This window comes from Elaeis guineensis, chromosome 11 (genome assembly GCF_000442705.2).
Source record: "Elaeis guineensis isolate ETL-2024a chromosome 11, EG11, whole genome shotgun sequence".
Taxonomy (NCBI): Eukaryota; Viridiplantae; Streptophyta; class Magnoliopsida; order Arecales; family Arecaceae; genus Elaeis; species Elaeis guineensis.
This window is the reverse complement of record NC_026003.2, coordinates 20,968,713-20,985,904: the sequence shown is the minus strand read 5'-3', so window position 1 is coordinate 20,985,904 and position 17,192 is coordinate 20,968,713. Positions and strand designations below refer to the sequence as shown.

The 17,192-nt window shown below is 36.5% G+C and overlaps 1 protein-coding gene across 1 annotated transcript in view; it reads left to right on the top strand.

Annotated features, from left to right (window-relative positions):
- Positions 1-15,817, top strand: part of LOC105034722 (brefeldin A-inhibited guanine nucleotide-exchange protein 2) — a 28,998-nt gene extending 13,181 nt beyond the window's left edge. Inside the window, exons 7-11 of the mRNA XM_010909978.4 lie at positions 1,508-2,013; positions 2,094-2,415; positions 2,572-2,953; positions 3,041-3,729; positions 15,115-15,817. Coding sequence (XP_010908280.1) covers positions 1,508-2,013; positions 2,094-2,415; positions 2,572-2,953; positions 3,041-3,729; positions 15,115-15,729 — 2,514 coding nt within the window. The 3' untranslated portion in view covers positions 15,730-15,817. The remainder of the gene's footprint in view (positions 1-1,507; positions 2,014-2,093; positions 2,416-2,571; positions 2,954-3,040; positions 3,730-15,114) is intronic.
- Positions 15,818-17,192: the final 1,375 nt, after the last annotated feature.

Sequence of the window (17,192 nt, the reverse complement as noted above, 5' to 3'; positions counted from 1 at the left end):
CCTATGCCATTCTGTGTCGGATTTGTACCGACACAATAGAGAGGGTGGCAAAGAGAGAGAACAATAGAGAGGAAGAGGGACACTTGTTGGAGGGTTGTGGAGGCTATTGAAGGGCGTCGCCCTTAGGCTAACTGAAACAGGGGCTATCAACTTCACGAAAAATCAAAAAAAAAAAGGGGCCATGAGGAGAGAGAGCAAATGAAGGAGAGAGAGCTATCTCCTGCCCTCTCCCTCTCCCTCTCCCTCTCCTTCGCCAGTTTTTTTATTTCAAATGCCAGAATCGTCTTGCTTCGCCAGGGGTGCAATTCGGAACACCCCTAACTGGGTGGTGTGGGATGGTTCCACATTCCTTGAGCTGGGCCATTAGAGACAATATCAAATTTGACCAGGTTTCTATATTTGTAGTAGAATAATTCTAACTTGTTTCTTTATTATCATGTCTTATTTCAAATATGATTTGGGTCAGGTTTGATGCCGGAATTAAGGTGTGGGGTCATGTTTTATATATATGTGCCTAATATTGTATGGAACAACCTTTTGACATTAATAAAATTTCTTTGAGGAAATCTCCTTCATCAAGTGAAGTTTTCTTCAATCCACTGTGCTTCTATTTGTGTGAATCTTTGAAGCGCAATCCCGATGATCAAAATTGCCCCATCAGCCTTTCCCGCTGCATCAAGTTAGCTCCCAGTTCCCCTTCTTCTCCTCTCCCTCCATCTTTGTCTATTCTCTCTCCTTCTTCTATGCATCTCCTGCACTTCCCTCTTCTTTGAGCCCCCCGTTCAGCATATCTTCATTAGAGGTTTTGGGGCTTTGGCCTTGGGACATTCAATAGTTGGTTGATTTATCATGCGGGTCAGAAATCTAAGAAGGTGAGGTGATTTATGAAAGAGGAAATTCAATAAGGAGAATAACTAAGTGAAGCTATTCTTCATCCATGTTGTGATCGAGAGAGAGTTTTAGATATTGTTTACCAAGGGCTTTATGTTTGATAGCTATATATTGCTAGTTGAGATTTCCAATGTAATGTTCACTCAAAAAGAGATTTCCAATGTAAAGGAATCTTGCTACATATAGATGTGACTAATATTTCTTTTTTGTTGCCTTATCTAATTATGATGAGCAACCATATTAATAAGAATAAGAAATATTTAACAACAAGAGTTGGTCTTTTGAGTAACATTTTTTAGATATTGAATTACTTCACTGAATTCCATTCTCAGTTTCACTTTGTAAGCCATTGCAAGCTAAGAAAAGAAGAAAAAGACAAAATATACCAATTTTCACTTTGATGCTACTGCCTTGGTATTTTAGTCCCTAGTCCACTTTATTAAGTTAATTCTGCACCATGCTTATGGTAGTAGGATATTTATCATCAAAGTAGATTGCAAGATGTATCGATTGCAATTGACTGCATCTTCATGTGTTTTCTATTGTCAAGCATGATGTTATAGGAACAATTTCCTTATGCTTCTTTAAATGTTTTTCTTTGTGAGTGGTTCCACAGGCAATTCTGTTGATTGCAGATGAAGATGGAAATTATTTACAAGAAGCCTGGGAACATATTTTGACATGTGTTTCTCGTTTTGAGCATTTGCATCTTTTGGGAGAAGGGGCTCCACCAGATGCTACATTTTTTGCAATACAACAGAATGAACTCGATAAATCTAGACAAACTAAGTCATCTATACTTCCTGTACTGAAGAAAAAGGGACCTGGGCATATTTCAAACACAGCTGCTACTGCCAGAAGAGGTTCCTATGACAGTGCTGGTGTTGGTGGTCATGCTTCTGGAGTGGTTACCTCTGAGCAAATGAATAACTTGATCTCTAACTTAAACATGTTGGAACAAGTTGGGATGGCTGAAATGAACCGTATATTCACACGAAGTCAGAAGTTGAACAGCGAGGCAATAATTGACTTTGTGAAAGCTCTTTGTAAGGTTTCAATGGAAGAATTGCGCTCTACATCCAATCCACGAGTTTTTAGTCTGACAAAAATAGTTGAGATTGCGTAAGAAACACTCACAGGTTCATTTCTAAAATAACATATTTAAAAGTTATTCATGTTTTGTATTGGTTTCTTTCATTCAGGCACTATAACATGAACCGTATCAGGCTCGTGTGGTCAAGCATTTGGCATGTGTTGTCGGACTTTTTTGTTAGCATTGGATGCTCTGAAAACCTTTCAATTGCAATCTTTGCAATGGATTCCTTGCGGCAGCTGGCAATGAAGTTCCTGGAGCGAGAAGAATTGGCCAACTACAATTTCCAGAATGAATTTATGAAACCATTTGTTATTGTTATGCGGAAGAGCAGAGCTGTTGAGATTAGAGAGTTGATCATTAGATGTGTTTCTCAAATGGTTTTGGCTCGTGTTGGCAATGTCAAGTCAGGATGGAAAAGCATGTTTATGGTATTTCCATTTTCCTTGGTTCTATCTGTCATGATCATAAATTATTGCCCTTTGTCAGTAATCATCAAAGTCACTATTAGAATAACTTTTTTTTTTAATTGTTTTCATTTTCATTCTTGCTCACCTGAGTAATTCAGCAAATGATAAATTTTGCAGGTATTTGCAACTGCATCATATGATGATCACAAAAATATAGTACTTCTAGCCTTTGAGATTATTGAGAAGATTTTACGGGATTACTTTCCTTACATAACCGAAACTGAAACTACCACTTTTACAGACTGTGTTAATTGTCTGATTGCATTCACGAATAGCAGATTTAACAAAGACATTAGCCTCAATGCAATTGCTTTTCTTCGATTCTGTGCCTCAAAGCTTGCAGAAGGAGAGATTGGCCTGTCTGCAAGGGTTAAGGACAAGGAAGCTTCTGGAAGTAATGGACCACTTTCACCTCTCATGGTAAAGGATGGAAAACATGACAATCAGATGTTTATTGATAAAGATGATCATCTACATTTTTGGTTTCCATTGTTAGCAGGTGGATACTACTTTGTTCTTTTGAATGGATATACATTTGGTAGTTTTACAACTGAACAAGTATTGATGATTTTCTTATTTCTTGCAGGTTTGTCAGAACTTACGTTTGACCTTAGACCTGAAATCAGAAAAAGTGCATTGCAGGTGCTATTTGATACATTACGCAACTATGGTCACCTTTTCTCATTGCCTTTATGGGAAAAAGTGTTTGACTCGGTCCTTTTCCCAATTTTTGACTATGTAAGACATGCTATAGATCCTTCTGGGGGGACTTTGGAAGGACAGGGATCTGAAAGTGATGCAAATGAGCTAGATCAAGATGCTTGGCTTTATGAAACATGCACGCTGGCCCTCCAGCTAGTTGTGGATCTCTTTGTAAAGTTTTATGATACGGTGAATCCGCTACTAAAGAAAGTGCTGGCGTTGCTGACAAGTTTTATCAAGCGCCCTCACCAAAGTCTTGCTGGCATTGGCATCGCTGCATTTGTTCGCTTAATGAGCAATGCAGGTTCTCTCTTTGTTGAGGAAAAGTGGCTAGAAGTGGTTTTATCTTTGAAAGAAGCGGCCACTGCAACACTACCTGATTTCACGCATATATCATCTGGAGTTTACCTTGAGAGGGGATCAAGGGAAAATGGAAATTCTTCTTTCATGCAGGATAATGATGCATCTAGAGAATCAACAGATGATGATTGGGAAGGCCTAAGAGCAAGAAATCTGCATTTTGCAATCAATGATGCCAAGTGTCGTGCTGCTGTCCAACTTCTCTTAATTCAGGTCACAGCATTTTCTTTCATTTCAAACTACTTTGTGATTCTTGGATGCTCTTGCTTTTGTGACAGAAAATGAGAATTTTATCTCTTATTTTCTTAGCTTACTCAAGGTCTCAGGGGGCCAAGGAAAATCAAATTGTCTAGCATATACTAAGGCTAATGCCAACTGGTTTTTATGTGCAGAAAAAGCTGAGAAAGGGCGTGTTTGGTTTTGCTTAAAAAAGTTTCTTTTTCTTGTGATTTTCAAAGACAAAAGGCACATTCTGAAAAAATAAGTGTTTGGTAACAGTATAGGACACTTCTTGAAAAATAAGTGTTTACTAACATTATTAGAGAAGTTGCTTCTACAAGAAGAAAAAAGTCAAAAAATGCTTCTAGAAGAAGCTAGAAAATTTAGCTTCTGGCTTCTCTTTTTATAAAGCAGAAGCAACACCAAGCACGCCCTAAGAGAGAGAACAAAAAGAAAATGAATAAGGGTACGAAGTAGAAGAAAGTGATTGGAAGGATGATTGAATGGAGAGAGAACTTTATTGTTGTCTTGAACTTCCACTACATACCGAAGAATGAAACCCTTGCATAAATCACGCATTAGTGGAGCAATAAACCTTTAATAGCATGTTGCCAGTAAAGACTTTGAATAGGAATTAGAGAACTTGTGGTTAATGTAGAACAGGAATTGTAAGGCATAATGTCAGTAGACTACAACAAATTAAACTAATAGTGAGGGATAGTAATAAGAATAAAGAGAGTGGATTAAGAGAATTCTTGAGTGAAAAAGGAAGGGAGAAAAAGAGGAACCATATGCCGGGGAAGAAGAAAGAAAGCCCTTGTCTTTTATTCCATCTCCAAGATTGCTACTGTATTCCAAATAGAAGAGTTAAATAAGAAAAGGAATCCTAAACCTACTTTGTAATCCCTTTACACGTCTAGGATATGTCCATTTCTTTAATCCTAACAGTGTACAAGTGGGAATATTTCCCAACTTTTCAATTCTCATAATACCCTTTATTGGATTTCTGTTAAACAGTGTGCTTGCTCTTAACGAGGAGTGGTAATTTATGACTTGACCAGCCAAACTGACTCGCAACTGACCCTATTTACATGGGTTCAGCTTTGGCATAAATAGGGTTGGGTTGGGTTACTTGTTTAATAGAGAGGTAGGATTTGTTTTTGGATTTTTTGACTTGTTTAATAAATAGATTGATTTGGGATGACACATTTTTACTTGACCCATATTCGACCCAACTTGTATCCACCACAACTCATATCTAACCTGACCCAACTTACCACAATTGTCACTTCTATTTGTAACCTTGGCACCCTTTTCTTAATTCTAAGCATGTTATTGCTAGGACCATTGCATTGCCATCCTTCCTGCTAGGATCCCAATCCCTCTGCTGCCTTAACCTAAATGGTGTCCCCACTCTCAACCTTGGCATTCTTTCTGATCCTAGGTTTATGATCACTAGGATGCATTGCCGATCTTTCTACCTAACAATCTTAACCTCTCTACCAGATCGAAATCATAGTCCTAGAAATCTTTAGCTTTACCAAGTTGGCTATTACAACTCTTGGCTTAGTATAACCATTTTTCTCCAAAAATTATTCTTTCATTCATTTTGGATCATTAAAAATTTATAATAATGTTAAATTACCCTATGTTTTAAATTTTTAGCAACCACATGCATTTTGCATGTGCACCTTAACTAGTGGAAGAGGGAAAAAAAATGTATGAACCCTAGAGTGTACAGATGTCCAAAGAGAAAGAAATGGGGCATGTGCTCTTCTTTCTTAGTGGCCCGGCTTTCTTAATGGGCCTCATAACTTGTCTAAATAGGCTGATGTGGCCTATATATTCGGGTCATAATGCATTAGCATCCTATCTAACTCTTATTCTGCTTCGAGGTCTTCTAATTTCAGCTATACACGCTCTAGACTTGCTAACCCTGAAATAAAACAAATAAAAGATAAGTTACATCAAATGAAAAGATCAAAACTAAATCTATCCTTGATGTCAATGATTTGCATCGCTTTAGTGCATTAGCTATACTTAATTTTGCTGTAAAAGATTTGTTTGACTCATGTCACTAGTCCTTATCCCTTTGATTTGGATTTTAGATCTCTGTTTCAAACTAGATAAATTTAAGACATATTCGCACGCATATAGTTACACGAGACTACTCTTTGAGAATATTTAGCCCCAAATGCTTTTAATTTTTTAACCATGCTTTTAGCTTTTAAAATAATAACATGACCCTTAATTTTTTTCCTTCCCTAATTGGTCTTTCCCTATTGTTGTAATTAAGGTTTTCAAAGCCGGTATCGGACACTGTTCTTATCGGCCGGCGGCATGAATCTGTATGGTCCTGTATTGGACTGGATTGTAGAACCGACAAAGGAAGGGATGAATCGGGAAGGAGGAAAAGAGAGAAAGAGAGGAAAAGAGAGGAAGAGAGAGAGAGGAGAGGAGGGAAGCAGGTTGAGGCGGTGGAGATGTCGCTGATGGGCATCAGAGGGCTGCGGTAGCCATTGCAGCTCCGCGTCGTCTGCGGGAGAAGAGAGAAGAGAGGGGGGAGGGAAAGAAAAAGACGGAGGGGGTCCGACGAAGAGGCTATCGAAGGGTCTCCAACTAGTTGTCATGGCCACCGGGCAATGTAAATGCTACCTGCAGTTCCGCGGTCGTGAAACAGGGACGATCGCTCATGTTTCACGGGTCTTTTTAAAAAAGTCCGACAACAGTGAAGCCGGCAATAGGTTTGTTGGCTTTACTGTTTCTGGATTTTTTTATAAAAATATTTAAATAGTGAAGCTAGTAAATCCATTGCTGGCTTCACTATTTCTCGGCTTTTTTTAAAAAAAATTGAAATAGTAAGGTTGGCAAACCTACTATCGGCTTTACTATTCATTATGGTTTTTAAAAAACATGATGCGAGGAACAGGGATGGTTGCCCCTATTTCACAGCTGCAGCTCCACCCATGCATTTTTCATCCTTGGTGGCCACGGCGGCCACCTAGCGGCGTCGGAGAGGCCATGGCCACCAAGCGGCGCCGGAGATCCCTCTGCGCCACCATCCCCGCCGTTCAATAGCATCCTTCCCCCCTCTGTCTCTCAGGGTTAAAGCCCCTATTAGGCGACATCGAGTGCGGACACCTCTGCGTCCCTTTGGCGGCCTCGGCGGGCTAGCGCCGCCCTCCGACGGCGTCGTTTGGCGTTTTCCTCCCCTCTTTCTCTTCCTGTCTTTCCCTCTCTTTTTCCCTCGGCGCCGGCATGTGCCGCTTTCCAAGCTGGAACCGTTCCTGTTCCTCACCGATCCGGTTCGGCATGCCTTGGACTGTTCGATTCGGGATGGTTCTCAAAATCATAGCTGGAACCCTGCCCTACCTACTTAAAGTCATAACTCATGATGGAACTTTCAGCCACCTCCCAATCATTCATCTTGCCTTCAGCTCCTACTGCATACCTCTCTCCATTTGGGCATTCAATTGCCTTTTGTTGAGTGCTTCAATCTTGTCAAAACATCCATTGCTCATCCTCTTCGCTTTTCCCTTGTCTGTACCACGATTTGCTCTTTTTCAACTGAGATCCTGTGGAATAGGTTCCTTGTTTGGGCAATGGATTTAAGGTTGCTGCTTGAGGTGACTGGTGGTAGGATCTCAATTGAGATCCTGTTGGTGGCTTCCCTTGCAATGCTTTAGATAATGGATCTTAGCCAAAATGGGCAATGGTGGTTGTGTTGAAGGTGATATTCGAGCCTAGGAACAGGGGTGGAGGTGGCAAATAGAGAGGTGGTGTTGAAGAGAAGGGGTTGAGCTTTATGGTGGAGAATGGGTGTGGTAAGATAGTTATTGGTTGGTTGATTGAGGGAGCAGAAAAGGAAGAGAAAGTGGAGGGGACCAGATGGGGGGGGGGGACGCGGAGGTTGTTGTAGTTGATTTGAGGCACATGGTAACAGTTGTCTAAAGGGGTGACAATAACAATGTATGGTGGTAATTGGTCGATTGAGTTTTTTTTTTTTCATTTGGGGGGTGGGAGTGTATCCAAGGTGGTTGGGGATAGAGGGTGTTGTAGTTTAGCATTCAATATTTCCATTTGTTTTATTTTGTTGGGGTGGGGGGTGTCCACACCCATTTTAGTCGTTGCATGCAAGTCACTTGATGACATTGCAGGTATTATTAATAAAATTAGAGAGCACCAAACCTAGGACTAAATGTTCTATATTTAAAGAAGAAATCAAGCTTGGGTGGCTAGGATTGATTGGGGTGATTAAGATTGAAAAGAAACCCTAGACCGGTCATGCCTAATTCCTCCCTATCAAGCCATACACCCCATTCTTCTTTCTTCTTTTCTTTTGAGCATACAGATGCCTCCTCTTCTTTATTTTGTACTCCCCTTTTTTCTTTCGTCTGGACGGGCTAGGAGGGACCCACTTTTTCTTTCTTCAGCTGAGAGATCCTATTCTAATTCCTCCAAGTTTCATGCATCCTATTCCCCTCCCTACGAATAGCATACCTTAATTGGTGTAGGAACCCTAGAAAACTATTAAGAGGGTCTAGTGCTGCACAAAAGGTAGAGCTGATAGTGTTTTGTTCTTTGTGGCTGCTGCTGCCTTTGTGTGCTTCTCTAGCATCCTTCTGAGCACCTTGGTGTGTGGATCTAAAGGCCTAGTCTCTCGCCATTGGCTCTTTCTCCACGTGGCATGGAGGTCACTTCGGAGTAGCGGGTCCATCCCCTGGTGACATCCTTTCCTCTTTTTGTTGATCTTTTCTTCCCTAACTTGTTTCAAAATCGTTCATCTTCTACTTAGTTTTTGAGTTTTTCCTCTTAAGTCTAGTCAAGATTGATGGATAAGCTATCCCACAGTTGATTTTGTTATTGGAGATCTATGTTACAGAATAATAAAGTTAAATGAAGTTATGTATAATAAAATATGAGCTGATTGGATAAAGCGGCGAGGCATTTTTAGTATTATATGATTAAAACATACCTTGGTGAATTGAAGGAAGATTTTATAAGACAATTATAAGACTTGCAGATTTCGTTATTTGAGATCTATTTTATAAAAAAAATTAAAAAATAGAGGTAGATAAAGTTGTGTGTAATAAAATAGGAACTGATTGGATAAAATGAAGAGGAGCTTTTGGTATTGTATGATTGAAATAGACCTTGGTGACTTAAAAGAAAATTTTATAAGGCAATTATAAGTCTTGCAATACTCTAATGCTTGGAATGTTGGCCACCAAAGGGGGTTTAACAGAACAATTTGAAAAGCACAGATTTAAAAATGATTATATTAGAAGTGTTGCAGGGGATGTACAACTTCGACAAAGCTATGCTTAATTTATTGAGATGGTCTTGATATGTACAAGCAAGAACTGAGGTGGCCTTTAGTATTAATGAGTAATTTATTGAAGGATGTAGGAAAAGGGAGGAGGATACCTAAAGTAACATGGAATGATTTCCAGAAAAGTTATGAAAAAGCTTAAATAATAGTAGAGGTAGCTTTAAATAGGTATTTTTGGTAGAAAAGGATTTATAAATCCAATCTTGAATGGTTGGGGGAAGGCTTGATGTTTATGATGATGGATCTTCATTTATTATGGTTATAGACTTTCTACTTTGATCAAGGTTTTAAATCCCATAGGATGAAAGTGTTCTGATTTTTCCATAGAACAGGATGTCTTGCTGTCCTGTCCCATTCAGACAGCAGTCTTGGTCATGCATCCCAATAGGTATCCTTTGTCTCTCCCCCTTTTCTTTCCTCTCTTTTGCATTTTTTTCCTTCTTTCCTCCTTTTCTTTCCTTCCTTTCCTTTTTTTATTCGTTTTCTTCTCCCCTCCTTTCCTTCTTTCCTCTTTCTTCTTCTCTTTCCATGTGGGTAGGTTTTAGAGCCCCGAACCCATCCCAGTCCCATTTTTTCACAGGATAGGACAATTGGGATGCCCCCCATCTGTCGGGATGCAAAACATTGATTTTGATCATGTAACCCCCTACTTTGATGTTTTTGATCACATTGGAGTGTGGAGGACAAGATCAACTAGTATTTTAGAAGGCAATTGTAGTTGTAGGCATTTAAGGCCTCAAGGGATTGCATAGTGTGGTACAAGGGCATACATTCTGTTATATATGTGGGTGTATTTTTTAAACACTTAACATGAAGATACAGAACAATGATAATAATAATAATAAAAAAAAAAAACCCCAAGCTAGCACTTGATAGGGAAATTGGACATTATTAACAAAGTAGCATTGGTAACAATTCTCAAATCCAGTGTGCCCAAAACCTGAATCCAGCTTACTTAAAACCAATATCCATCTTGACCATCTCACTTTCTTAAATTCATGTAAAAGTGGGCTGCATTACATAACCACATAGTGCTAAGGGGGCTACCTGTTGAGTAGAATCCACATATGTTGCCACATACCTCACTTTAAAAAACACTAAGACCAACTTATGTAATGATATATCATTCAAATTGTTACTTTCTACTAACTTACGTCTTATTGATATGTTTCATCTTTTGAAAATAACTGCTATTAAAGATTTCCCCTTATATTTATTAGTCTTTGAATTTGATTATTTGGGCCATGTTGACCTCTAGTCATTGGACTTTTGTCTACCATTACAATCTTTCTATAACATTGTTAATTGATAGTTCATTTTTTTGGTGAACGCATGTTTACGATATCTTCAATTGTGAATATTCTTTTTATTATCTACCACATGAATCCTTTGATCATTTTTTTTTCAAGAAGTTTTTGGTGCACTATCATTTGCTTTTACCGTATGATGACTCTTCATGTGTTGACTAAGATTGGATTGGAAATTTTCCTTGTTAGTTTAATAATAAGTAGGTTTTTTTTTTAATGATGTTGTCTCATTGTGGAATGTTCTGCTATATCCCATCATTATATGGATCCATTGACATGAGAGTTGCTGAAATGATTTCAACTCCAGTGTAACTGTATCTTTGATAGAGTGGTTTTGGATGCTCTTAAATGAGCTAAGACCTTGCATTTTATTGAAGCTCCATGGTGCTTCTAGAAGATGTCTTGGCACTTAGATCATTGTAATCTTGACATCATTATTGTCACCAATTAAGACAACATATGCTTTGCTTGGCCATAATTTGATGGCTTTATTGTATCCAAATCATCTAGTGAATTTGTTTTAGGTATTCTCAGTTATATAACCGATCTTCTAGTGCCATCTCCATTTTCCAAGCATCGTCCATGACATATCCAACTCTACAAAATGCTTGGGGAAATGATCCTGCTTATTATTTGGAGTCTGAAATTAATTGACCTTTGGAAAAGTGTGCATGGTGGAACTACTGATGTATGATCAAGCAGAATGCGATACATTTGACTAAGTAGAATAGATCAATTAGTAAGATGATTTGTGTAGTTGAATGATAGTTCTCCCAGATGAAGAGGTTTCAAGATAGTCAGCATGATCCTTGACTAGGAGACTTTCTTTATACCTTTTTCTTTCCTATGTTTGGAATATATCTTTGTTTATTGCCATCATGAAATCGCATGCCTCTTCATCACTTTACCCTTTAAACATTGTAAAAATATGATGTATTTTAGGGCCGTTCTTTTGAGGGTGAAAAAACTTATCCAGAAATTTATATGTTTCTAGGTAAATATTCTTCAAGCAATATTTAGAAAAATAATTTATTCATATTCTTTTATGCATAGAAAAATGGTTTGGAAAGTTATTACCCATGTTTTTTTGCATTACTAATTTCTTAGATAAGTTGCTAAGATCTATCCACATTTCCCTTAATACCCTTTATTATATATAATAATATAGTTTAAAATTTTATATTATAATATATTATATTTTGTATATTATAATATATAATATTATATAATATATATTCATAAATATAGATTGTTATATATACTATAATATAATAAATTATAATATATAATAAAGTAAAATATATTATAATATAGTATGTAATATTAATATATATTAAAATAATATAAGATATTAATTTTATATTCTAATAATAAAATAAGATATTATACTAAAATATTATATTATTATAATAATATAGTACACTAAAATAATGAAATAGTATTGTCCGATAATAATATAATATTATATTATACATAGGATAGTATTATATATTATTATATTATTATTATAAGATTAAGGGTATATGAGGAATGAAATAAAAATGTTATTTTTCTGATTTCTTAGGTGGGTATGACTTTTCCTCCATTTCATGGATAAATGCTATCTATGGAAAAGTAATTTATCTATCTAGAGAAGTATGAGAACATAGATAAGTTGGTCAATGGAAAAGTTGATTAACTTTCCATGATATTTACCCATCAAAGAACTGGCCCTTATGTTCTTAGAAGGGGAAAAAGTTATAACTAAACTAAAGCTTCCACTAATCTGGAGGGAAATTGTTAAGCTTGATATATATTGTTGATTCATTCCTTGTCAGCTTAAGCTTTTGGGTCAATTCGTTAATTAACATGGTACCAGAGCTCATTTGTTGGAGGTCACAAGTTTGAATCCCTCCTATCCTAATTATGTATTTAATTTAACACGGTTGTTATGTTGACTCATTACAGTCATTGCATTTGTTATCTTGGCTCATTTTCAGTCATTGTGGTCCCTCCAAATGCGTGATTCAGGCTGCACATGAGGGGTGGTGTTAAGCTTGATATACATTGTTGACCATTCCTTATTTTAGGGTCTATTGGTTTGTTGGCAGAAGTCAATCTTATTTTAAGTACCTAGCTTGTAATCTGTTTAAGTGTAGCCACATCCCACAATTGGCCTCCAATCGTACCAAGGTCTGAAAAATTTGTTGACACGATATGTATGCATTTATATGTATTAGGTTAATGCCTTGATGGTACAATGGGGCGTCGATTGCCAAATACCACCTAAGCCACACCAAAATTGCTCAAACTGACCCCAACGTCAAGCAGTTTAGAGTGGATTGAGATCTACTTGCCTGGAATTGAGCCAGATCTAGCCTTGAACCAAGTGGTACCAAGGCTCATGATGACTAAACAACCTCTTCCCAAATTGTTGTCCATCGTTTGGAGTTGGAAATGAAGTGAGGGAGAAGGAAAGAGTGCCTAGGAGATTCGCGTATAGGATCGAAGTTTCTTTTTTGATTTTTGGGGCTACAAGTTCATTCTAGTTGGGTAAATCTTCTCCCTCTCTTTCTTATTCCTTATTTCTACAAAAAATTCAAGTGGAATTTTATGTTTAATTGAAAAAATCATGGTTTTTTTTTCCCCAAATGAGGACTAATTGTTGTTTGACTGTTGGTTTCATTAATTAGAGCATGAATCCAGGATCAAGTCAATAAATTTTGAGGTTTTGGGGCAAATCCTGAAACCTATGCCCAAATATTATGTCAATTTCAGAATAATCCAAAAAGGCGTACAGAGGGTGTAATGGCTCTATCTTTGCACATCCATGAATACCTTTCTTCAGCACAATCCTTGATACCCAATACACACTGTATGTTCCCCTGGTTAGTGTGCCCCAGTATATTGATATTTTGAACCTTGATAGTTTTTTCCCACTATTATTGAAGTGTTTTGTTAAAAACTGTTTAAGGCAGATTTTTGTGGTGCTCCCAAAGTAATGTTTGTGTGTCTTAGAAGCATCATACTGTTTCTTGGAGGCGAGATAACTTGCTCATATTGTTTATTGCTTTAGTCAGCAGAATTTTTGAGGTGGTGTGGTAAATCATCTGACAAAAATATTATATAGATTGGTAACTTCACCTGTAGAATTAAATTCTCAGCTTATGCATGAGGTATACCTGAAATTTTACATACTTTGCTGGTTTCTAAGTTCAAGTTGACAATGACCTTATGCTGCATCTAGATGTTACTTGTATGCAACTTTGCAATAAAAAATCTGGTGCCTTTAAGTTCTAATAAATTTGGCAAAGACATGTTTTTAGGACGAGTGGTGATTCTGTTCCTAAGCATCTTGTGGAAATGCCATGTTTTTAGTCTCTACAAGAACAAGAGGTCAAGCATCTAGAAGAAAATCAGTTGCTATATATTGTTGAAACCCAAATATGAGGGTATATTATTAGTCTATTTTTTATGTTGTTGTGCTGCTATTTATTGCAGTTATTGGATGCCAGCTTTATTCGCTTCATGAGTTAGATTTTCGTCCAAGGAAAACTTTTCTGCTGGATCAACTCTAAATCTGGAAGGAAGTAATTTAATTGCCAGAAGACCAGATAATAAATCATTGCTTATTAGGCTGGTTGAAAGGCTTTGAGCATCGTTTCAGAATTTGCAATCTATGTGGTCATCTGCTTTCCGTGTTCAGTAGATGAGAATGCCACATAGGGGTTGTTGCTGTCTGTTGAATGCTGACTCAGTCAAACATATGTGAGATGTTTAATCTCAATGAACTGGAGGAAATCTTGTTTAAGTTTTGCCTCCCTTATCTTAAAGTTGACTGCATCTGATAATTGCATATTGTGCAACTATCCTGCATTTTTTCTAGCAGTGGGAGCCATAAGAGTTACATGTCATTTGCTCTAGAATTTGATGGGACTGTTTCCAATCTTTTCACCAACAAAATCTCTCTTATGCTCACCATAATATATAAAAATTATGAAGAGTTTGGTATGGTTACCTTTGACCGGTCCTGAGAACACAATATGAAGGGTATTTTATGCCTAGAGAAGGCCAAGATTTTTTTCCCTTATCATATATATACTTTTATTTAACATATTATGCCTTGATGCACTGTATGAAGCGAGCCACAAGGCTATGATAGTATGATACTAATATTAAAGGGGTTATAGAGAGGGTTTTACAAATACATCACACGATTTTGATAATTGCATTCTCCTTGGGTCTCTCTTGCTAGATATGTCTAATATGATGGGTTAACTTGAGCAGTGAACTGGCGGACAAGGGAAAAGCTGAAAACAAGAATAAAGGCAAAAAATCATTAAGATCTTAATGTATCCCAACTTTTATCCCAACTGTCCTCTGTCATGTTATAATCATGCAGGAGCATGCAATCGATGAAAATTTCTTGATAAACAGTCCAATGAACCACATCTCTTTTATGCATCATTGCAGTTTCTTCTCATTTATGTGAATCATAACTTTTGATGAAACTGCCTCCTCTCTCATGGGTAATCTTATTCATTTACCGGAGGTCTGTCTGGTTATGCTGGCATCACCTCATATGTATCTTCTGTGCTAATTATTATACAGCCCAGTTTTTGGTGATGATAATTTAGCATCCAATTACCATTTTGCTTTTTGTTCTACACTGAGGGAACGCTAGTTCTGGATATTTATCTAGATTTGGGAATTAACAGAAATGAAATGGATGCCGTACATGACAATCAAATTCTTTTGCAGGCCGTGATGGAGATATATAGCATGTTCAGGGCTCGACTGTCAGAGAAGAACACTGTTGTACTTTTTGAGGCTTTGCATGCTGTGGCATCTCATGCTCACAAGATAAACAGTGATAATGACCTCAGGTCCAAGCTTCAGGAGTTGGGTTCTATGACCCAAATGCAGGACCCTCCGTTGCTACGTCTTGAGAATGAGTCCTACCAGATATGCCTTACTCTGCTACAAAATATTGCACTCGACAGACCTGTTGACGGGGAAGTAGAAGTGGAGGCACACCTTGTTGACCTGTGCAGAGAGGTCCTGCAGGTGTATCTTGACACTTCAAAATCCGGGCAGCTTGTCGAGGTTTCAACTGGTTCCCACCCAAGAGCTCATTGGCTTGTCCCAGTTGGTTCTGCAAAACGAAGAGAACTTGCAGCTCGGGCACCCCTTGTTGTGGCTACCCTGCATGCTATATGTGCACTAGGGGATTCCTCTTTTGAGAAGAACCTGGCTCAATTCTTCCCCCTTATTGCATCTCTGATAAGTTGTGAACATGGGTCGAGTGAAGTACAGGTGGCACTTAGTGATATGCTTAATACATGGGTAGGTCCGGTATTGCTGCAGTCCTGTTAAACCTGTAAACCTGGGAGAATCTAATCATAGTATTTTGAGATGTATGATTTATTTTGATTTATACAAGTTAGTTTCCTTTCTTGCTCAACATTTTTCATTGTTTCATCGTATGTGATGGATTAGTTTCTTTCATACTGTATGAATAGCTATTATCACATGGCACTTCAATTTGGTACTGAAGTTTGCTGCGAGATGTTTGACGTTGTATCATGCTTCGGTTGGCGGAGGTGGTGCACAAAGAATTTCACATGTTTATAGACGTGGAGTATGTTATTCCACATGAAACTATTCTATGCTGGACTTGTGGGCTAAGGCTATTCAACGTTCAGCTTATGCCAATCACTCGCACCCATGTCACTCTTTTAAATTGTACATCTGAAATTAGTTTCTATTATATATTATATTACATTATATTATATTATATATATAATATATATATATATATATATATATATATATATATATATATATATATATATATATATATATATATATATGATGACTAACTATCACGTGAAGTATTACTAACATATTATATGGAATATTACAAGTATGATTATTTTTTTTATTTTATTACTATAATAAATATACTCATGAAAATATTATTTTATATTCAATTTATGATGTTTAAATATATCTTGATATGCTATCATAATTATTAATAATTTTATTATAATGTGAAAATAATTTTGGAATGTTATTATATTTATTTTAATATCAATATTTACTATAAGACACCAAAATTAATGTCATCATATTATTAGGATTATGTAGTATTATAATAATAATGTTAGGTTATAATATAATATTTAATATTAGTCTTAATTTTTATATTTTCATAATAATCTTATAGTAAAATAATATTATAATATTATCATTTAAGATGGATATTAAATAAAATATTTTTATTTAATATAAAATATTACTCTTTAATATTATATTAAACATTAATATTGATAGTGTAAATATGCTATAACTCTATTTTACTATCATATGTGATATATAATTTATATAACATTATTTTTATTGTTTGAAATATTAACATTATGGTATAAAGTATATTATAATTAGGGATTATAATTTTAGCTGATTCGTCGGATGTGCAACTCGATCCGATCTGAATGGGAATGGATTTATCTGATTTGATTAAAATTTGGGGTAGATATGAGTTCTACAAAAATTATTTGAGATGAGTACAGATCAAGTACACATAATGGTATATCCGATCTTGAAATATGATCCAATATAATTTTAGTTTATATTTTTTTTTTCAAAATTATAATTATTTTATAATACTTATATATATATATAATCCGATCCAATTTTTTTTATCTATTCAACTTGATCCGATTCGATCCGAAATAGATGCGGTGTAGGCATGGATATAAGATTTTTAATTACAGAATGGATATTGGTATCGAGGACTCTATCTATATTTGATCCCCATCCTTCGTTATTATAAC